The 23276-nt window shown below is 49.4% G+C and overlaps 1 protein-coding gene across 3 annotated transcripts in view; it reads left to right on the forward strand.

The window, feature by feature from the left end:
- The first annotated feature begins 1457 nt into the window (after positions 1-1457).
- Positions 1458-23276, forward strand: part of SCAP (SREBF chaperone) — a 58339-nt gene continuing 36520 nt past the window's right edge. The window contains exons 1-3 of one of the 3 annotated variants that reach the window (XM_051610995.1): positions 1458-1702; positions 2856-2923; positions 20927-21140. In XM_051610995.1, coding sequence (XP_051466955.1) covers positions 21019-21140 — 122 coding nt within the window. In that variant the 5' untranslated portion in view covers positions 1458-1702; positions 2856-2923; positions 20927-21018. Of the gene's footprint in view, positions 1703-2855; positions 2924-4554; positions 4651-20926; positions 21141-23276 lie in introns of all 3 variants that reach the window. The other 2 variants (XM_051610994.1, XM_051610993.1) reach the window with 2 other exon arrangements.

Genomic DNA, 23276 nt, shown 5'->3' on the forward strand with positions numbered 1-23276 from the left:
TGCTTGGGGCCACTGTGCCTGCAGCTCTTTGATTGCAAGCCAGAGCTTGTGCAATCTGCCCCTCCACCCATAAAGCAGGTGGGACTTGGCCCCCTGTCCCTGCTCTTCGTTCCCTTGGCCTTGGTGGGAGCAGCCCAGGGCCCTGAGCAACTGGGGAAAGGCCCAGCAAGGCTGGGACTGGTGGGACGGGTGTGGATCTCCTGGGAGATGGGGGATGTGATGGTATTGGGCAGGGCTGCCAGCAGCAGAGACTGTCACAAAGTGTTAGAGCATCAGAGTGGCAAGAAGGGCCCTGCAAAAGGCTGGTTTGGAAGGGTGCTTGAGGGTGCAGCAGATGGATGAGCAGGGGCTGCCTTTCTCCCTATTTCTGCTCCTTTCCTGCTTCTTGGAACTACTTCTGAAGAAGTCCTGCACAATGGCCAGTGCAATTCACAGCACAAATCCAGGCTGGGTGGAGACTGGAAGGAGAGCAGCCCTGAGGAGAAGGATTTGGGGGTGATGATGGATGAGCAGCTCAGTATGAGCTGGCACAGGAGTCCAGAAATGCACTGTGTCACAGGCTGCGTCACCTGCAGGATGACAAGTAGAGCCAGGGAGGGGATTGTCCCCTCTGCTCTGCTGAGCCCCCCCTGCAGGGCTGGGAACAGCTCTGGGGTCCCCAGCACAGGAAGGACACGGAGCTGTTGGAGAGAGTCCAGAGGAGGCCCCGGAGATGCTGGGAGGGCTGGAGCAGCTCTGCTCTGGAGCCAGGCTGGGAGAGCTGGGGTGTTCAGCCTGGAGAAGAGAAGGCTCCAGGGAGACCTGAGAGCACCTTCCAGTGCCTGAAGGGGCTCCAGGAAAGCTGGGGAGGGGCTTGGGACAAGGGCAGGGAGGGATGGGAGCAGGGGGAATGGATTAAAACTGAAGAGGGGAGATGTAGATGAGACACTGGGAAAACATTCTTTGCTGTGAAGGTGGTGAGACACTGGAACAGGCTGCCCAGAGAAGCTGCTCCCCCCACCCCCCAAGGCTCCTGGGTGTCCGACCCCCCCCCCCCCGTCCCCCCCCAGCAACCAGCGCCAGACCCGTCAGCCCCGCCATTCCCCGCTGCACCGCCCAGCTCTGCTCTCCCCCGACCCCCACCGCTTCACCCCCTCTCCCGCGACCCTCCCCGTGCCCCAGCCCCCCCCACAACCCCCCACAACCCCCCACAACTCCCCCCCGGCACCCACCCCCTCCACGTGTTCCGCCCGCCCACGTGAGCAGCGCGGGGGAGGGGGCGTGGCCTAGCCTCACGGGGGGGCGGGGTTATGATAATGAGCGGGGTGTTTGTAGTAGGCGGGGGGCGTGTTTGAGGTGGGGGCGTGGCCGAGGAAGGGGCGTGGCCGGGGGGGCGTGGCCGGCGCGGGGCTGCGCGCGCAGGGTCCCGGTGTCGGTGGCCCCGGGGGGAGGGGGCGGCGCGGAGCGGGGCGGGGGGCGGGGGGAGGTACCGGGCTGAGAGACACGGCCCAGCCAGGGGGGAACGGGGGGGACCCGGCCGGGCCCCGACAGCAGGAATAACAACCGACCCCCCCGGGGAAAGAGAAAGGGGGAAAAAAAAAAGCAGCAGGAAATGCAGGAAACCGTTTAAAAAAAAAACAAAACAACCCGACAAACCCCCGGCGATTAACGGAGGGGAAGGCAGCGGGGCTGGCGGCGGCCCCGGGGAGGCCGCGGGCCGGAGGTGAGTGAAGCGCTTCGCCGTCGGTGGGTCCCGTTTCCCACCCCCCCCCCCCCGCACATCCCGGTGACCGGGGCGCGCCCCTCCCCCCCCCCCCCCGCGGCCCCCGGGCTTCCCCCCCCCCCTTCTAACGGCCGTTTAACGATCCCTCGCATCCCCCCCCCCCCACACACCTCAGGCCTTTAGGCCTCATCCCGGCGGGAATCCTGAGGGAAACCCCCCCCCCAAAAAAAAAAACCAGCACCCCAAACCAGCCCGCTGGAGAGGCCTCCGGGGTGTTTTGGGGGGGGGGGGGGGTGTCCTTCCCCAAGCTGCGGTGCTTCGGGGGGGGGGGGTTTGGGGGTGGGGGGGGTGCGGGTTGGTTTGTGGAAGTGTCTTCTGAGGAGCGTGTGGGAGTTCAGGTTAATGACGGGGGTTAATTGTCCCGGCGGGGAAGAGCGAGGCGCTGTGCTCTCCTGAGGGAGGGGCTGCCCTGTCCCCCCCTGCCCCGGCAGCGCTGGGTGAGGGAGACGGGGGGGGGGTTGTGAGGAGATTGGGGTTTGGGGGGGCTTGGGGGGGCTTGGCCTTGAGGAGGGGGCTTGGCCTTGAGGAGGGGGACTTGGGCTTGAGGAGGGGGACTTGGGCTTGGGGAGACTTGGGCTTGAGGAGGGGGCTTGGGCTTGGGGGGACTTGGGCTTGGGGAGGGGGCTTGGGCTTGGGGGGACTTGGGCTTGGGGAGGGGGCTTGGGCTTGGGGAGGGGGTTTGGGCTTGAGGAGGGGGCTTGGGCTTGGGGAGGGGGTTTGGGCTTGAGGAGGGGGCTTGGGCTTGGGGAGGGGGACTTGGGCTTGGGGAGGGGGACTTGGGCTTGGGGAGGGGGACTTGGCCTTGAGGAGGGGGACTTGGCCTTGAGGAGGGGGACTTGGCCTTGAGGAGGGGGTTTGGGCTTGAGGAGGCTTGGCCTTGAGGAGGGGGACTTGGCCTTGAGGAGGCTTGGGCTCGAGGAGGGGGGCTTGGGCTTGAGGAGGGGGCTTGGGCTTGGGGAGGGGGGCTTGGGCTTAGGAGGCGGCTTGGGCTTGGGGGATTTGTGCTTGAGGGGTTTGGGGGGTTTGGGCTTGAGGCCCCGGAGTAGCGGCTGCTTCCGATGGGGATCAAAATCCGGGAGTGTTTCCTGCTTAGGAAACCGGGGATGGGCAGCCCGGGGCACCGCTGTGCTGGAGGACAGCAAGGAAGGAGCGAGGGGAAGGGTGAGGAAATGTGCCTGGGAAGAGGGATGGAGGGGTTTTGGGGGTGGGACTGAAGGAGTAAGGAGGGTGAGGGGGAGAGTTAATCATCCCTGCTGCGGCGTCGGGAGAGCATCCTTGATGGAAAAGAAGGATGGTGGATGTAAAGGGAATGGCTGAAATGTGGAGTGAGCCCTTCTGCTGGGTGGGTTGGCTTGGTGTGTTGGTAGGGAGGGTGAGCTTGAGAACAACTTTGGTGTCCAGGGGACCTGGCTCTGCCGTGCTGCAAAGTCCCTGCCTGGCTAATCCCCTTCGTCTCTGAAGCCGTGATAACATTTAGGAGTCAACTTCCCTGTCTTGAGACCAAGTGAAGGTTTTTTACGTTCTTCTCTAAGATAAGGAGCAAGGAACTGTCTTGAGTCCTGTCGTGGTGTAGTTGTGGGTTGGTGTTTGGGAAAATCCTGGGGGAAGGACTGCTGCCTACCTGCCAAAATTGCCTGATTGCATCGTCCCCTTGTTTTCAGGATGTTGAAAGAAAAGTGTTTTCTGTCATGCAAGGGGGGAAGACGCATGATCTCACTCTTTGTGAAACCTACAACTATTGTGACAGCATATTCTGTGATAAATTTAGGATTACACAGGCTGTTGTGTAATGCAGAAAGGAGATTAGCTGGCTTGAATCCAGAAGAAAGGAAAACACCCCAGGATTTTTACTGGATGTCTGACACATGGAGAGCTGTGCTGCGACCCCTGGGTCCACCAAGCAGTTCCTCAGTATTTTCAGTTACAGAGCTTAACTGGATACAGTGCTGTTAATTGTTTCAAACCAGGTTCAAATATAACATCACAAAAGAGCAAAGAAGAAGCAGGTTTTGTCTCAGGAGCACGAAAATCAGTTTTTTAGCTGTCAGAATCTCAGTGGGGAATGGATTTGTCAAGCTCTCTGAGGACAGTTGTTGAGTTATTCAAGGCTATTTTTGTTCAGTGGGTTGCTAGGCCTGTCTGTCGTCAGAGTTCATGAAATTATGCATAGAAAAGTCCTATTTTTTTTTTTCCCCTCTCTGGTGAGCAGGGTTTAAAAATACAGAATAGGTGCAGCTTGATGAGCAGTACTAGTTTTACCTGTCTGTAGCGGGACTGAGGAGGTGATGAGGAAGGCGAGCAGCAGCAGTACAGCAATTCCAGCAGATCTTGTGACCTGGGAATCCTCCTCCTTGTTCTTGCCAGGCTCGTGGAACTGACAGAGTTCCCTTGACTCTTCCCAGGGAGCTGCAGGCAACTTTCTCCTGTTTATAAAAGACCTTTTAGAGCGTGCAGGATGCTCCTCTGTGCCGGGTGCTGGATGAGCAGGGAGGAGCTGGTGGTGCTTGGGCCCAGGAAGTCAGCCTTGAGTTTGGAGCAGCACCAGGGGTAGATGTAGGCTGAGCTTTAGAAGCATTCCTGGGCTGTAAGATCTTGTCTTATAACTCCTTCAGAACTTACATGGTGTGTTAAAGGGTGAGAAAGGAAGGTCTTAGGGAAGACAAGGCAGTTCTGTGCTTCTGCAGCCCAATGTCTGTAAGCTGTTAACCTCTCACAGCCAAACTATCAAAAAGAAGGTGGAGGAACAGGGATTTAAAGGTGGTTGTCTGCAAGTAAATATTTTGTGTCCTCAGGTGAAGAGGCAGTCCTGGGGTGTCAGAACAGCTTTTCTGCTTAACTGGGTTCCCTTGGGAAGAAAATAAAATTCTAAAGCCCCTGCCAGTAAGAGGGTGAGTTTCAGCTGCAGCGAGAGAGCAGTGGTGAATGAGGAGGGGAGGAGGGTTGCATTTCTTTGGTTAAACACTGAATTAATCTTGTGTGGACCATTGTGATAAAGGTACTGTGGGAATAATAGTTGGTTTGTTTTCAGAAGACAATGTCCGAGTCAGACTTTGAGACTTGTCTCTCGGAGTGCTTTTGGGATTGTTTCCCTGCTGGGAAGAAGGAGCTTAGTGATTTGCTGATCCTGAGCTTTTAATTGGTCATTAATAGAAAGAAAAACATTTAGTTCTGTGTGATGCTGGAGATGACAAAATGCTCCCTTATCAGTGTTGGGAGTCCTGGTAGTTGGCTCAGTTGGGCTTGCCAGGTGCTGCTCCTGGAACCTGTTGAAAATCAATCCCATGTGAGTGAGTCACCTTGCAGATGCTTGTGTTTCCTTCTGCCTTCTCAGGGTGCTTTTCCAGCCTGGAAGGTATTAAAGTGCAGACTGACTTTTTTTTTATTTATCATGAAAACTGATTAAAGGTTGGGTGGTTTGGTTTTGGGGTTGGTTTGTTGTTTATTTTTTTTAGAAAATAATGCAGGGAAATACATGCTGGAGTTTCCTGCTTAATTTTTGTTGTCTGTTTCATGGAAAATACAGCCAGGGTTGTGTTTGTTGTCAGTGTTTGTTGTCTCCCTCCTGTCTGTCAGTGTTAGCATCCTGCCTGTGAGAGGGTACCCATTAACCGGGTGGTGGACAAAGCCAAAACTTCCAGCATCCAAGAGTTCAGAGTGAAAATGCCTCTAATGTTTGGGAATTGTAGAGAGGGTCTGTGTGGAAGAGTGTTTCCCCAGAGAGCCATAGGTAGACTTCTGGTTTTCTGCCAAACCCAGGAGTTTTAGCAACCCTTGGCTTGACAGCTGTCAGGAGGTGCCCAGCCAGCACTGCAGAAACCAAACCCTCCTTCTGAAATAGGGAGGTTATTGTTTTATATGTCTCCACAGGATATTTTTCAGGAAAATAATAGTGCTTAATGCAAAACTTGGTTTGATCTAACCAAATTACTGTTAGTCAGGAAACTTCTGCTAGTGATAGCTGCTCTTTGTTCTGAGTGTGATGGAGTGGCTACTCAAAAGCTACTTCTGAGGTGTTGTGGGATGGAATTTTCTTCTAGGAGGCAAATGACCCGATATAAGCTGTGATCTGGGTAAACCAGAAAAAAAAATAGACTGCATTTTCATCCACAGAGATGACCAAGGGGAGCTGCTCAGCCAAGTTCACAGGCTGAAAATGGTGATGCAAAAGGTGCTTGAAACCTCCATGCTGGCCATGCAAATTTCAGGGGAAGGACGGTGCCTAGCAGAGCTCTCCTGCCCTTCCTCTGGTGAAAGCAGAGCCAGGACCAGTTCCTGCAGGGTGGAGGGGCTGCTCCTGTCTGTGAGGAAGTGGGGCAGCACCTGGAAGATGCAGAAGTCTGCTCCAAGTACTGATGGAGATGTGGTTTACCTGGGAAGGGTTTCAGAAACCTGCTGTGTCTAGCACCTGGGACTGAAAAGGCGACCTGAACACAAGCAGTGGACTTCTGAGGAGTCAGTTAGCCTGTCACAGGCACTTTTAAAAGATGTTAGTGTTCAGTTTAACTTTCCCTACTTCGTAAAACTGTTGAATAAAAGAGGGATGTTAAGCATTGGTGATGGCACAGTTTCTGAAAAGATAGTTGTGGTCAAAGGTGATGTTCAGATATGGGTTAGAACCCAGGGGCCTAAATTAAACAGTGGTGGGTGGTTTGTTTGTTAATAGAGGTCATTAACCACTAATTCTGATTCTGTACTGAAGGAGGGTTCAGAACCAGGAAGTGTATCCTCTGCAGGGAAAGGAGCCCCAACCACAGATGCAGAAGCAGGAGAGTGCTGGTTTCAGTTACCTGTTTGATGAGGCAAATGAGTAATTGCAGCTGGAGAGCTGTTGAGGAAGAAAAGGGAATGTCCAGCGGGTGTGTTATGGTGCTGCAGGACTGCTGCAGGTACTGCTCAGCTAATGGACTTTGTCTTAAAAAAGCAGTGCTGGGTGATAATCACGTTCTTACACTTAAAGTACTGGCTGCAGCCCTGCTGCAGGACGTGGGTATTGAACCCAGAGGTGTTCCCATTCTTCATCTGGAGAGTAGCTGAGAAGGACTGAGTCAGAAGTCAAACCTGGCTGGAGAGGCCATCCGGGGATACAAAAAACTATTTGTGAATGTCCTGTTGTAAGAACGTGATGGAGGAAGGGCACAGGGAAAAACTGACTGTGCAGTGTCACTGCAAATGGGGTGTTGAGTATTTTTTGACTCTTAGTGAAGACCAAGTCAGCATGTGAGTGACTCATGACAGGCTGGGAAGAAGAGAGAGCAGGTTTGCAAGCAGTCATCTATGTGAGATGGTCATCTGTGTGCTTAAAGCACAGGCTGGAAACAACTCAAAAACTTCAGTAGGTGTTTCTTGAGAAATGGCAACGAGCTGGTGTTTGGAAAGAGTGAGTAGTTCGTGTGGGTGAAGGGGTGGGCAGCAGAGCATAAGGAGCAGCAGTCATCCTGGGGTCCTGCAGCCAGGACCTGTCCTGGGTTCCTACAGCAAGGAGTGATCCAGGAGCACCTGAGCCATGACAGGGAGCACAGAACAGGCAGTGCTGCTTTCCACAGGTACTTCCCAGGCAAAGCCAGATTAGCTCTTGCTAGGATGAGGTGTCAGGTCTGGTTGTGGCTGCAGAGACAAAAGCTTCCATGTATCCTGGGTTCACTGAGGTTTGGATTTTTGTCCTAATAAAATTCTCAAGCAGAATGTGCTGCTGTATGATGGATACAAAATGAGATAAATAAATACAATGAGAGCAGCAGTGGAGACCTGGTTAAGGCAGAGGCTGCATGGGCCTCTGGAACGTGGGTTCTCCTTCCTGCTTGCAGTGCTGTGCACAGACTGCACGTTGCAGGTGTCAGGGGAAGGACTGCAGACGTGCTGTGTGACAGGATTAAAAATCCAGACATGGATTGGGTGATTTAAATGTTGCCTGAAAGGCAGGTTACAGGTCAGGGAGGACAGGGGTAAGGTTTGGTAGTCAAGCAAAGATAATCAACTGCAGGTGTTGGAATAATTGATTATGTGTGATCTGCAATTAAAGGAGGCTTTTCACCTGCACTGGTGGTCAGTGATCTGTGGGGAAAGGAGGAGGGGAGGCAGAAGTTTTGTCCCTGGGTATTTCTGTGGATCATGGAATCTCTGAATAAGTCTGAGATGGATTATTTTAATGGAAGATTTGGATATAAGTTAAGGTATGAAATTGTCTCTGAAACTTTGCACTTTTTTTCTATTTTGATAGGCATATGCTTTTGATTAATAGTGAGGTGAAAAAAATGTAGTTTGAATTAACACATGAAGAGTCTCACTGTACGTTTTACAGCCCTAAAATGAGCATTTGGGGATATCTAATATTTAAATGTCTTGAAGTACTTTAAGAATGCATAGTATACCTGGTATTTTAATATCAGGTTTGCAGCTGTCAGTTAAAACTGCCTTCTCATTATTTTATCTTTCCTCTCAAGTAAGGCTATTTTAAAACCCAGTCATTCCATAATTAATTGCCACTATTAATTTCTTTTTCAAAAGTAAGTTTTATATAAGCTGGAATCTTCAAACCTGTGCCTGTAGTCAACCTGTTCTTTAGTACTTTCCAGTACAGGCAGTTGGGTAGTTAGTTTTCTACATACATGATACCACACCTCAACACAGGGCAGCTGCTGAGGGTCTGCTTGGAAATTCTCATCCTTCCATGGCATCCTGCTGAAACCTGGCTGGACTGCACTTCTGGAACAGGTTGCCCAGAGAAGCTGTGAATCCCTTCTTGCTGGAGAAGAGAAGGCTCCAGGGAGACCTGAGAGCACCTTCCAGTGCCTGAAGGGGCTCCAGGAAAGCTGGGGAGGGGCTTGGGACAAGGGCAGGGAGGGATGGGAGCAGGGGGAAGGGTTTCCAGCTGGCAGAGGGAGCTGGAGATGAGATGTGAGGGAGAAACACACAAGGTGTGTGAAATGGAGGAAAAAGTTGGTGCCCTTCAGTGCTAAAACATGTGCTTGTCCTTGTGTGCCTCACAGGAAGCTGTTGTGGCTCTGCTGGAGTGTTTAGCTTGATGGTTTTTTGTGCTTTAGTGGGGGGTGAGGATTGGTTTGGGGAGGTTTTTACTCCTTTGCTAGTCCATAATATAGGGAGTACTTGGAAACTTCTCAGAAATTACACTAAGGATGGATCTGAAGTTACCACTTCATAAATGACATCCCAGAGCATTCTTTATATATATATCACAAACAAAAGGCATGGGCCAAGATGTTAAACTGGATCTTGCAGGGAGGTTTAGAACAGGACGTGAGTAGAAGTAGCCATAGTAGAAGGCCAAGGGTGTCTGGGATCTGTGCAGGGTGAGCAGTTAGTGCCCTGCTCTCAGGGCCTTGTGCAACATGCTGCAGTGGTGTCAGGCTGTTGGGGCTGTTATGGACAGAGCCAAGTGGATGATGTGTTCAGGGGGAAGCAGAGATGTACAAGCATAAATCCAGGTTGGGTGGAGAATGGATGGAGAGCAGCCCTGAGAGGGTGTTGGGTGAGGAGAAGCTCAGCATGAGCCAGGACTGTGCTCTGGAGCCCAGAAACCACCTGTGTCACCAGCAGGGCCAGGGAGGGCCCTAGAAGAAGGTAAAGAACACACTTAATTTGCCCCTGTGGTCCATATTATTTTAATGCAAGTTAATTTTCTCCATACTTCAGAAATTTTAAAGCACGGGTTTAAGATGCCTGGTCAGTGCATTCATATAGAAAAGATAAATCTGAAAAAAAAAAAAATAATCTTTGTTTTTTACTGCTTGCATCGTGGAATTAATTTCTGAAGTCAGGAACTTTCTGAGCTGCCAAAACATGAAAAATTTATCAAATTCCTCAGCATTTGGGCCTGTCCACTGGGTTGGGGCATCCTGCAGCAGGCCAGCATGATCTTGTTGAAGTGAGAAGTGGATTTAATGGAAAAGATGAAGAACAGGTCTTCTGAGGAGCAGCTGAGGGAGCTGGGGGTGTCCAGCCTGGAGCCAAGGAGGTGAGGGGAGACCTGCTGGCTCTGCAGCTGCCTGAGAGGAGGTTGGAGCCAGGGGGGTCGGGCTCTGCTCCCCAGGAACAAGGGATGGGACAAGAGGAACCGGCCTCCAGTTGTGCCAGGGGAGGCTGAGGTTGGATCTGGGGAACAATTCCCTCCTGGCAAGGGTTGTCAGGGCCTGGCCCAGGCTGCCCAGGGCAGGGGGGAGTCCCCATCCCTGGAGGGGTTTCCAAGCCCTGGAGATGGTGCTGAGGGACATGGGGCAGGGGTGGCCTGGGCAGGGCTGGGGGAATGGGTGGACTCCATGATCTTAAAAGGTAATTTCTGTCCAGAAGGATTCTGTGAGTCTGTGGTATGTAACTGCACGTGGGTGTTGCATCAGTCTTTGGGGCTTTCCAGGAGAAAGCCATGTAGCCCTGTCCTGGGGTAAAGATTGCCCAGCTTAACTGTGTGCTTATTTTGAGCTGCCACTTTGGAGTTTGGTTTGATGCTGAATTATCCCTGTTCTGGAAGAGGCAGCCCTCCCCTGTCCTGGTTCCTCACATCATCTCTGGGTTTGAGAGGTCTGTTGTATCCATGTGCTGATAAAATCTTTTCCAGATTGGGAAGTCTTCTCATGCTTTTTGTTGTTACGGAACCTGCTCAGTATCTTTGATCATCCTTGTTGAATTTCTCTGTACCTTTCAGTGGAAGGTGTGTGTTCCCCTGGTGGCCGGGGGTTGGAACTAGATGGTCTCTAAGGTCCCTTCCAACCCAAACCATTCTATGACTTCATGATTACTAGTTCTCCTGCATGTCCTCTTTGAGATGAGGAAGAATGACCAGAGCTGTGTATAGCACACATGTACATAATAATGATTTATACGTGTTCTCCATTCCATTCTTAGTGTTTTCTAGTACAGCATTTATTTGTTTTGACTGCATCAAGTTCACATTTTCAGAGGTTAAAAATTAGGACCCCAGGACATTCCTTGCAGTGATGAGAGCCAGTCCAGAATGTGCTCCTGTGTATGTGACATTATTGTCCCTGTTTGCATCACACACCATTCATTAACATTGACCTTAATACCTCCTTTTGTTGCCTGACCACTTGGTGTGGAATTACTTCTGCCAACTCTTCAGACAGCCTGATCTCTGCCACCATGAATAACAGACACCTGGAGTGTTACTTATGCCACCTTTTTTCCAGGGAAACTGTGGATACAGGAAACAGCACAGACCCTGGGGGTCTGTCTGATGCCACCTTCTAGGAAAATAACTTCTTTTTATGGTCCTTTTTTTAACCTCTTTTATAATCGACTTCTATCCATAGGAAGGCCTTTCCCCTCTATCACATGACAGTTTAGTTTTTCAGAAGTTCAGGAGTTTTCCTGAGCCCGCTTTTAGCAGCCTGGGGGGACTTCCTGCCTTGGCTCCATGCTCAGTCATTCCCCTGGCAAAGTCAGTCTAAGGCATTTGTGAAGCTGACTCTTCCTCCCTGTGTGTGATAACTCCCATCAAGCAATTCTGTTTGCAGTCTGCTGATTTCTTTAGAGTATCTGCCTGAGGGATCTGTAGTTTTCCAAATATTCCCTGGTAAAAGGTGGAAGAATAGTTCCCACCTTTCAGCAAGCATATGGAGACAAAAGGTTACGTGTTGCTTTAGCTGCTGGGTGGTGAGTCCCTCTGGGTCTCTAGCAGTAACACCCTCTGCTCCAGGACCCTGGCTGGTGTGGGGGCTCCTCCTGTAGCCCCTTCACTGGCACACTGATCTGTGACAGGGCCTGAGGCCACAGGGTCATCTGCACCCAGACTGGTTTGGGTGGGAAGGGACCTTCAAGACCATCCAGTCTCACCCCCCTGCATGGGCAGGGACACCTCCCAGCAGCCCAGGTTGCTCCAAGCCCCATCCAACCTGCCCTTCAACACTGCCAGGGATGGGGCAGCCACAGCTTCCCTGGGCAACCTGGGCCAGTGTTTTTTAATGGAATCAGTGTATTTTACTCTGCTACTGGGGAGAAATGAGTCTAGAGAGGACAAGCCTTTCGTCCAAAAATCTGCTCAGCAGCTTAGTGCCAAAATTGGAAATGGAATCTGGGGACTCTCTGTGGTGTGTCCTGCACCTTTTCTTCTCTAGATTAACCCTTGTCCTAACTTATTTAGCAGGTTTTCCATCATGGATCTCCAGTACTTCCCCTGTGTAAGGCATATACTAATAATCTTTCTGAAATTGTAATAAATGCTAAAAATAATGAAAATGAATGCTGAAATTGTAATAAATGCAGCTAAAAGTGTCTAAGCCCCTAGTTGGAGGGAGAAGCTGTCCCATCCAATTGTGTTTTTCTCTGTGTAGTAAACTGAGAGTGGGACCAGGTCATTGCTAACGAGAACTGGGTTGGCCAAGAACTCTGAGGTCAGGAAGAGATTGGGAAATGTCTTGTGGCTACATGTAGTAAGTGAGTTAAGCTTCCTTTGGCTGGGTGCAACAAGAAGGGTAAACCTGGAAGCTGTGGGGCTTTTCTAAACCTGGATGCTTTCTATTTTTGTTACTTATCCCAAACTTGTTCTATAGTTCTTCGTGTGGACCATCCTGCCATTTCATCCACACCAATAAGTCGTTGTCCAGTGCTGTTGGAAGCATTTTAGCAAGCAAGGAAGGAAAATACATCACATGAATTGTTATTTTCAAGCAGGAGTTTAGTTGTGGTTCATCCCTTGAGGCAAAGAAGTCCAAAAGATGTCCTGAAAATAGGTGTCACGAGCTCAACCATTATTCAGGATGTTTAGATGTTTTCTTTTTGAATCTTTGTGGTGGTGTTTCTCTGTTCTTGCTGCTACTCAGGTATTTAAAGATATTATTAAAAATGTGTAAAATGAGGGACATATCACTTGTAAAATAGAATCTATTTCAGATAACTTAAGATTTTTTAAAATCTCAACACAACAATGGATATTGTAGGGGGAGGAAAACAAGCAAAAAGTTGAGAATGGAGTGAGTGATTTCTGTTAATTTGTGTAGAATTTTTTATCAAGATGTAACTCCTTGAGCTTTGAACTCCTCAAGTGTCTGGTAAGCACCATTTTATTTGGTTGTGGTGGTTTGGTTTTTTTTGGTGTTTGTTTAAATGAGGGAAATGAGTTTCCCAGCAAGTTCAGGGCACAAACTCCAAACACTGAACTGATGTGAAGAGCTTTGAGGTATCTTCAGAGAAGGATAAATGAGAAGGGAAGGGGGTGTTGGAGGTGTCTGATCCTCACAATGCAATATTGTTCTGTTGTATTGTACTACTGAGAGGTTAGAGGTTCAGCTCCCCTCAAAACTGGCTTGTTTCTGACCAGAGGAAGGTGAGATGTGCACCTGTTCCTGGTTGTCCTGGGCTGGAGGCACGTTCTGTCTGTTGAAATCTGGTTCAGAAACTCCATTCAGACTTTAAATACTGTTTGGCCATAGAGCTGGAATGGAAGGAGTGCAGCCTGAAATCACATTTATTGAAGAACTTCTACTTTTTGAATGTGAAATGTACCCTTCTATGAAGAATACCCGACTGAGAACATAGAGGCTGTTTTGGAGCCTTGTTGCTGAGAGAGCAGTGTCAGGATTAACCCATTCTGGACACCAGCCCCCAGGAGGTTACTGCACTGGTCATGATTTTCCCATAGGAAGTATTCTGTTCCCCCGTGACCTCTGTCTCCTTTCACAGCACAAAGCCTGTTATTCTTCTCATGGGAATGCAAGTGGAGAACAGGAACTTGGTGTTAGAGCTGCTTGTGTAGCATTTCTATGAAGGGAGGTTACTGCTCAAGCAGATTTCTTGTTTTCCCACCTCTGAAGTTTTCAGAAGAATGCTTCCTCCCTGGCCCCTGGTGGAGGGGGCTCCCTCTGAAGAGCAGAACTGGGTTCCCGAGGACTGTTCCACCCTTCCTTCCCCTTCTCCCTGTATTTGATGCTGGGATGTGGGAGCTCCTGCAGCAGCTGGCACCAGGGGTTTCAGTGAGGGGATTGCAGTGGTGGTGGCTTCTAGCATCTCAGGGCTGTGAACCACCTCTACAGTCCAAGAAAGGGCAAGAAAATGTGTTTTTTCTTTGCTGGTGTGTGTGTGGTCCAGCACCTGGCTGTGTTCTACATCTGCAGGGAAAGTTATTTCACTTGTGCCCAGGGGGATGTCTGTGGTGCTGAGCTGGTGGCATTGTCATGAGATCATGGCTGTAGTGAGAGCCAAAATGGATCCTCTGCAGGTGAAGTGGAGACTGTAAATTGGTATCAGGGATCACTGCTGCTTGGTATGTCCTGGATATAGCCCAGAAATGCATGAAACATCTGCAGCCAAGTGTCTCTGCTTGTGTGAATGTCCCTGTCGTGGGGAGGAGGTGGCATATGGGTCCTCCAAGGACCCTCTGTCCTGTGGCTCAAGATTTTAAGAGCCTAGATAAGAAAACTCCTCATTTGACAGCACAAATTTTATGTAGTCTGGCTAATTTTATCTCCAGCAGCACCAGTCCTGCTGTTTCCACTAGCTTTGTGGTACCTTTGAAGGCAGAAGGTTGCTCTGCTGAAGCTGCTGGCTTGATGGAGACCTGGCAAATGACTGCAGGGCTGGGAGTGAGAATCAGTCCTGATGGCCTCTGCCTGCCTCACCCTTAGGTGCTGCTCTTTTGGCAGCAGCTGCCAGAGACTGGGTGACCTTTATAAATCCTCATTTTTAATAAATTCCTTCTTTCCCCTTCATTCCTCCCCTTCCCTTCCCCAGATGCCCAGCCCTGGCAGGGAAGCTTTTGAAATCCTGCGTCTGCTCTGGGGCTGCTGCCTTGGTGTGAGGTGCTGTTCCTCCCCAGGGAGCAGGGACAGGTCACACCTGGGAAGTGTTTGGTCCCAGAGGGAAGCTGCAGCGGGTGGTAGGGCTTGGGGGGGGACAGGAGGACCATGTTGGAGCCATTCTTGCTTTACCATGCTCAATATTTTGCATGGAAAATGCTGGCTTAAAATCCCTGTTGAAAGTTTAGTTGTAGGACTTTGCTGTAGGCCACAAGATGGAGCAAATTATTTCATGTCCTGATGTGCAGGAAACATTGCTACAGAAGGGTGATTTTATTTTTAAATATATTTTTTTCCCCACTCTTCACAAGCTCAATAATGTTTTTCTGACAGCCCAGTTCAAGAAAGTTTTAGGGAACATGGAGATGTTGAATATACTTTAAAGAGCCCAGGTTACTGTTTGTTATAAAGGGAACAGTGTTCATACATTTGGTAATCTTGCCTCTAAGCTTGCAGTGGGCTCATGTGGTCTGAGCTGCTGCTGTCTGCATGGGAGAGAGCTGCCTTCTGCTGCACTTCAGAGGTAAAGGGAGGCTGTGAAATGCTCTCAGGCAGAGATGGAGAGAATTTGGATCATGTAGCTATTGTTACGTGAGAGTAAAGCCTTTGTCTTGGGAAAAGTGGTGTCATCCAGCATCTGTAAGCAGGAGGGGTTTCTCCTGCAAGAATCTGTTCTACATTTCTGTACATTCTACATATGCTGCTCAGTCCTGTTTTTTGTAAGAATTTGCAGCAGAGCCAGCAAACCACAGCAACAGGGACTTCCCAGGAAAGTCTGATTGCTCCAGCATCCATAATACTATGGAATAGGCACCTCTTTCCCCTGGCATTCGAGGCACAGCTCAGCATTACTGTAGTTTGGGCTCTCTGGCTCATTTCCTCATGTAGTTAGGGAACGCAGGAGGCTCTTCTGGGTCTGTGTCCCAGTGTTGCAGACCTCCTGTGTTGGCGCAGCTAGGATGAGGAAGCTGCTGTTGGTACCTGGAGAGCTGAGCTATTTTTCTCAATCTTAGTGAGGCTTGTAGAACCCTACAGTGGGCTACCAAAAGCAGCATATTAAGACTACCTAGATGTGTGCTTAGTGAAGGCTGCTGTTATTTGTATTTCCTGTTCTGTCTGGGTGAGGGAAGGGGTCTCAGAAGGAAGCAACATTCCAGCTGAGAAACATCAAGAGTTTCTGCACCCAGGAGAGCAGTCCTGGTGGGCACAGCTGGGGCAGCTGGGGACACTGGCTCTGATGTTTTGTCCTCACATGCCTCCTGCCACTACATTAACTAGACTCAGGCTATCTGGATTTTCAGGATTTGTCCAGGATTTTACTCAGCCAGTCCCCAGGTTATGTTTCCAAGGGAAGTGCTGTGGTTAAATGAAACGTTGGAGTTGCTGGTGTGTGGAAAAGCATCTCGATTAAAATCACACTCATGTGTAGCTGAACTTGTAAACCTGGTGACAGTGATGTTCTGCTTGTGTAGCTGAAAGGAAGGACTAGAGAGCCTAAGTAATTGCTCAGTGTGTAATGTAGTTTGGGAATTAAGGAATTTAAAAGCCAAATCTTGCTCTCTCAAGCCTGCTGTTTACTTTTGTTTTTTATGATCAAGCTCTGGGCTTCATTGCTTCCCTGTCCCTTGTGCCTGAAGTGAACCTGAAATGCAACATTTTGTGTTGCAAGGGTAGAGAACATCCTGATGTCCTTGTGTGCAGTCAAACTTCGTCTTGGGTTTGCAGTCATGCAGAAGGGAAGAAATACTGAGAATGGGTTCTCCTTTAACATTTGTCCTAAAATGAGAGGGTTTGTGTGGAGCTGGCTAACCTGTGTTTGCACAAGTGCCTTTGAATGGGAACGGTTCCTGCTTTGAACCGTTACGAGCGCTGTTGCAGCCTGAAGCCAGTGAAGATTGCAGAATTTAATGTGCAACCTGAAGAAAACTAGTAGGCAAATATTAGCTTTGGGATGTTTAATGTTTTCTTCTTAATGAACACCCATGTTTCACATCAGGTGTAGGTAAGCATGAAGTTGTCCTCTGTGCAGTTAGTAGGAACGGTTCCCAGTGCAGCGCTAAAAACCCAAATTGTTGTTGGAAGGTGAGGCTGCTCCCAGAGCCCCATGTGAGAGATTTCTTGCTCAGAAGTGGAATTTCTGGTGTTCCTGAGTTCCCCACAGACCAGGGATCAGAAGGGATGGCCCAGTCCCAGCACCCAGCCCTACAGCAGGGTCAGATCTGCTTGGCCACCTCTTTCTAGACTGCAACACCCGGGGTTTATGGGTGCCCAGGTGACAGGTTGGTGGCAGGGAGGAGCTGTTGTTCCTGTCTTCAGTGTCTGAAGGGGCTACAGGAAAGCTGGGGAGGGGCTTTGGACAAGACCTCGTGGTGAGAGGACAAGGGGTAATGGATCAAAACTGGAAGAGGGGACATTTAGGTTAGACATTCAGAAGAAATTCTGTGCTGTGAGGGTGGGGTGACCCTGGCCCAGGCTGCCCAGGGAAGCTGTGGCTGCCCCATCCCTGGCAGTGTTGAAGGGCAGGTTGGATGGGGCTTGGAGCAGCCTGGGCTGCTGGGAGGTGTCCCTGCCCATGGAGGGAGGTTGGAACTAGATGATCTCTAAGGTCCCTTCAAATTCAAACCATTCTATAGTTCTGTGCACTTGAAATGGCTCCTTGTTTGCACTGGAAGGTAAAGGTGCCGAATCAAAAGCCACATGTTTGGAGAGTGGGAATGAAGCCAGGACAGGGTTTGCACAACTTACCAGGAAACGGGTTCCTGTGCTTTGTCTCCAGCTTCCCTGCTGGTGTTGAGCCAACGTGGCCCTGCTTTACCAGCACAGTGTCCAGCTGAGCCTTCCCTGGGAGCCCTGCCATGCTGCTCCTGTCTCCTGGGGATGGGGCATCTGCTTCACGTTTGACCTGTAGCAGTCAAACATCATAATGTTTAATCTCCCTGGGGAACTGGTGGATCCCCCAACATTGGGCACTGTCAAGACTCACCTTGACAAGGTGCTGGGCCACCTCCTCTACAATGTGTTCCTGCTGAGAAAGGTGGGACCAGATGATCCTTGAGGTCCCTTCCAACCTGGCATTCTGTGACAAATGCTTTAGTTTGTGTACGTCCTGTATGTTCACTTGAATATTTAAGTGAGGTTTTGCCCCCTCCCCACTTCTGTGACCGCTTGGGGTAGAATATTTCTGTTGAAAGGAACTTAAAATGATCATCTAGCCCAACTGCCTCTGGTGCTTGGAGCTTTTCTCATCATTCCAGTCCCTGCACTTGCAGCACTCAGACTTCTACTGCTAGAAGTAATGGGGCTGATATGAAGCATTTTCTTTTTTTCTTCTTTCTGCTCAGGCTGGGCAGTCTGATTAGTTTGTGTCCTGTCAGAAAGGATCAGATCCATTGGGATTGGACACCCGTGGATTTTGGGTGCTGAAATACAGAGGCTTTGCAGTCTGATCAGTGTTGGTTTTACTTTAAAGGATTCTTTAATTTACTTTTTTTTCTTTCTGCCTTAGATGAGGGATACAGTCTGTGAGCCCCAGCATAACGTGCTCTGGAAAGGCTCTTGCTGACAAAATGGGATGATTTTTTTTTATTATTATTCCAATACTCTTGTTTGCAACTTCCTTTCTGATGCTGGAAACACAGTGTGGATTTTCAGTTCAGGTGCTGCTATAAGTTCCAAAGGTATTTTTGATTATTCTGTTCAGGGGTCTGTTATGAGCAGTAGGCTTGTGTCTGCAGGGATGTTCTGCATGATTCCCACTCTGTGAACAGCTCTGGAAGAGGGATTTATTATTGAAATTTTAATATATATATTTTTTTTACACAGTCCTGAGACCTAGAATAGAAACTTTCTAGTGGTTTCAATCAATTTTTTAAATTTTAATTGTCTTTTTTACATTAGTCTTGAACTTGATTTGAACAGGTCAGATTTGCCACTGGACCAAAACAAGCTAAAGGTTGAAAATCAAACTTTTCCTGATGAGATCTCTACAACTTCAAAGCATATTCTTACATGCCACGTGCCTGTTCCTTTGTGAGGAGCCATATTGTAGGTTCTCTAGGACAAAAACCTTCCTGTTGTGCATGAATGCAGTGTTTGGCTTTGGCTGGTCAGCCTTACCCCGTGCCTTGCACCCTTCTCATCCCTCCCCTCTCCCAAAATCCTGGCACATCCGTGCTGGTGCTGGACTGCAGGCCAACTGAAATTGTACCTGCCTCCAGGAAAGTGATACTGATTCTTACAGAAAGAAGGAGTGCCTTGCTAAAAGGTATGAGCAGAAACATCTATCCATATTTTCCATTTGGTCATCAGGCCAATGTACTGGTGCTTCTGGTGATAAAAATCTGGTTATTTTTAGCTGCATTATGGGGGGGGGGGAAATAGGTAGATCATTGCAAAATAGCCCCGTGGACATGAGATAGAATTTAATCTGATATTAAAAGCATAATGGCTGCACTTAGGGTTTGTCCTCTCTCCCAGAGAGCTGAAAGTGGATGCTTAGCAAAGAATATAAACCAAAACAGCCCCTGTGATACCTCCCTCAGCTTCTAAATATTGAGGCTTTCAGAATTGCTGAGCCAGGATGTGTATAATAACCCTGAATGGATTTTTACCTGTGTGAACCTCAGGCCTTCTCTAGTGGAGAGGTGGAGGTGAGTGGTTCAGCATGTCCAGTGACCAGCTGGTTTGGGTGGGTAGCCCGGGTTTAGGGCCTGATTTCTCATTAATGGCATTTTTCTGGGGACAAAGTTGCTCCTTCCATGTGCTTTGGGTCCCTTGTTGTCCCAGTGGTATTCTGGAGGAGCCAGGAAGATGTGTTTATTTCCTCTCAGATAAAAACAGAGAAATCTTGGATAATCATAGCTTTGAACTGTACCAAAAAACCTGTGTTGCAGTCATGCCTTTCACTGCTCAGGGTGCTGCTGAGAACCACAGGCTTTGCATGTAGCCTGAGACTGAAAAGAATAAAGAAACTGGAGGGCAGGTTCCTTCAGCTCTGTCTTTCCTAGAAATGTGGTTTGTGCTTTATTTTGATGTATTATCTTAACCTTTTGCTAAGGCTTTTTATCTTGCATTTTTTTATACTTGGAAATGGAAGTTGCCCAGTTGTGACAGCAGCAGCTGAGCTGGCAGTGGGACAGCCAGCCTGCTCCTGGGTCTGGCAGTCAGGTCCAAATGGGTTTTGAGGAGAAGCATCTGCACCAGCTTATTTCACTCTGTCTGGCTTTGTCTTCTGAGCTCTGGCTGCTTGTGCCTCCCTCCCTCATTCCCTGTGCACAGGCAGCTTTCTGGAGCTGTCCTTGCTGAGGAGCCTGTTCTGGGCTCTGGTTACTGAGGTGTTGCTGCCAGCGTTTGGGGTGTCCAAGAGCCTGAGCACCTCGAGGTGACAGCTGACCTCCAGCCTTCTTTTCTAACTGGCATTTTGGCCTCTTCCCCGAGTCCTGCTTAATTCCTGTGCTGCTAAGCTCCTTTTCTTCCTTCCTTTCCAAGGGCTTCCTAGCTCTGCTCTTGCCTGTCCTCTACCTGGCTGCGGGTGCCTTTCCTGCCCTTCCTGCCCCTGGGCAAATCCCAGTGGTTTGCTCATGCTGCCTGTGTCTCCCTTGGCATCTGAGCAGGTTCAGCGCTGGCAGGGCTTTCTGAAAGGAGTTGGGAATGATGATCTGCTCGAGAGCAGCTCTGTGGAGAAGGACCTTGGAGTCCTGGTAGGCGACAGGTTCTCCATGGGACAGCAGTGTGCCCTGGTGGCCAGGAAGGCCAGTGGTATCTTGGGGTGCATTAAGAGGAGTGTCTCCAGCAGATGGAGGGAGGTTCTCCTCCCCCTCTACTCGTCCCTGGTGAGGCCTCACTTGGAGCGTTGTGTCCAGTTCTGGGCTCCCCAGTTCCAGAGGGACAGGGATCTACTGGAGAGAGTCCAAGGGAGGCCACGAGGATGATGGAGGGACTGGAACACCTGCCTGATGAGGAAAGGCTGAGAGCCCTGGGGCTGTTCAGTCTGGAGAGGAGAAGACTGAAGGGAGATCTAATGAATGTCTATAAATACATGAGGGCATCCAGAAGGCAGGACAAGCTCTTGTCACTTGTGCCCTGTGACAGGACGAGGGGCAATGGATTCAAACTGGAGCCCAGGAAGTTCCAGCTCCACATGAGGAAGAGCTTCTTTGCTGTGAGGGTGACAGAGCCCTGGGACAGGCTGCCCAGAGAGGCTGTGGAGTCTCCTTCTCTGGAGACTTTCAAGACCTGTCTGGGTGTGTTTCTGAGTGACCTGCCCTAGATTTATTCCTGCTCTGGCAGGGAGTTGGACTTGCTGATCTTTGGAGGTCCCTTCCAACCCCTTATACTCTGTGATTGTGTTTTTCCTTGTACTTAGTTCTGTTTCTCACCGCCTTTCTGTCTCTCCCATTCCCAGCTGGATTCAGTGCCTTTCCCAAAGCCTTGCACATGCTGGCATGGCCTGACCCGCTGCTGCGTCCCGGGATGGCCAGGAGGTGACAGCTGAGGATGACCCTGACTGAAAAGCTGCGCGAGAGGATATCGGGGGCGTTCTACAACCATGGGCTGCTCTGTGCCTCCTACCCCATCCCCATCATCCTCTTCACTGCCCTCTGCATCCTGGCCTGCTGGTAAGGCATTCCAAGCCTTTTTTCTGCTTCCCAGGGTTTTTGAAGCAACGCCACCAACAGGTTCAGGTTCTCCCCTCTCATGTTGGTTAAAAAAACCCAACCAAACAGAACAGTGTCTTGCATCTCTTTCTGTGGGACCGAAGACTTCATGCGTTTCAATAAGTAGATATTGAATAATTGAATAAAGGAATAATAATAGAATCAGTGAAGTGAAGCAATAAATAAAACAAAAGGAATCCCCAAGCACCTGGTGGTGGACTCCTAAGCCATGAATTAAAAGTGGGGAGCAGGAAAGTTGATCTTTCTCTCCGTGTCTGTTCTGTTTTCCCTGGAGCTTACACTCCTCTTTTTCAGCTTGTGTTGCTTGTTCTTGCAAACTCTCTGCTCTCCTTATGGACTCTAATCTGGATATGAATTGCAGCCAAATACATTTTCATTACCAGAAATGATACCTGGGCCTCTTCATTATTTCCAGTGAGGTGTTATTACTCCTGGAGTCAAGAAAACTTTTGTGCTCAGATTTGTGCACAGACAAATCCTGTCATCATGGTTTTAATCCTAAGTATCTTGTCTCTTTTGGTCAAAATAAACCTGATATGATGATGTAGTCTACTTCTCTGCTTTTAGAAAAACTCCACCTGTGTTGATACAGATAGAGAAATACTTTTTACTTTGAACATCACTGAGGATAAGACAGACTTCTTTCACAGCTACTGCTAAAACATGATTGAAGTGGTTATTGTCATGTAATGAAAACCTGTGAGATCACTTCTGCCTGGGCCTCGTGAAGCTTGTCAGCAGCAATCAAGGTGTTGCTTTCCTGATTTTGAAGCTTCTACAAGGTCTAAGCAAGTGGATTCTATGTTGTGTTGATCTTTGTGATGTGATTCAGCTTTGCTGGATGCTGCATTAGCCAGAGCAGTTCCACCAGGAGCCCCACCACAGGGCTGGTTTCCTCATGGCTCCATCAGCTCTTCCAGTGCTGTTAGGCTCCTGTTTTCAGTTGTCTTTCAGGTGCTGTTGCCTGAGGGTAAATGCAGGAATGCAAGACAACTGTCTCAGATGTTTCCCCACACAAATGTTGCATTTTGGGAGGGATCAAGATAAGAAAAGGCATGTTTGCTGCCTCTCCCAAAGGTAGGACTTGCCAGGCAGGAGGAAATCTCATCTAGGCTTACTAGCAGCTGTCCTCGTTCTTCTTGGGAACCTTGTGCCCACTAGATCAGAACTTGTATCTGTCCTCTCCTTAGAACAGTGTAAATTGAAGTGTCTCTTCTGAAACTTCAATCCAGGCTGTCCTTGGCAGATCAGCTACTGGTCAGTGTGTCTCTGTGGAAGTGTCTGTGTTGCTCAGTGCTGGCATTTGTGGATTCTGCAGTTACTGATTCCCTTTAGGCTGCAGAAATTTGTCCAAAACCCCATCAGGCATGAAGTGAGTAGTTGTGTTTTCCTTACTGAGTTTCAATAACTCATTAGAAAAGTAAATAATGGCCCTAGGAGAGAGAGGGGCTTAAAAACACTGTGACACCCTTTGAGAGCCAGGGCACCTTGGCAAGAAGATGGAAGTGTGGCTACAGTGCTCCCCCTCCAGAGCAGTTCTGGGGGATGTGTCAGTTCCAGTTCCTGCTTTCTATCAACTGGTGTTAACTGGATGCTAGTTCTGGTTTGAGGAGTGGCAGTACTAACCAGGTCAAAACTAGTGCAGAGAGCAGCTCTGCTACCCTCGTGTGTTTCCATCTGGCAAGACTGGGCTCTGGCAGGATGTCCCTGCACAGCATGCTCTGAAATGTTTATTTTTGGGTTTAATTCTGGGTTGAGGTTTTCAAGACTTACTCTTAGTCTGAGCCTGAGATCTGACTTTGTTGTTGACCTGCGTGGTGGCCTGCACCCTTAGCAAGCTCACAGGTGACACAACTTCTATCATGGACTGGAAGGTAGAAAACTGGATGAAGTGGCTGGATGAAAACTGGGAAGAGTGGCTGATATGCTGGGTGGCTGCATGGGCAGAGAGGAACCTTATGAAGTTCAACACCAGGAAATCAGAGAATCCCTTGGAGCTTCTCTGTGGTCCTCTACACCCACTCCAGAAAGAGCAAGAAATGTAGAAGGAAAACTGACCAGAGGCACCTGTACAGA

The sequence above is a fragment of the Apus apus genome, chromosome 2 (genome assembly GCF_020740795.1).
Source record: "Apus apus isolate bApuApu2 chromosome 2, bApuApu2.pri.cur, whole genome shotgun sequence".
Classification (NCBI taxonomy): Eukaryota; Metazoa; Chordata; class Aves; order Apodiformes; family Apodidae; genus Apus; species Apus apus.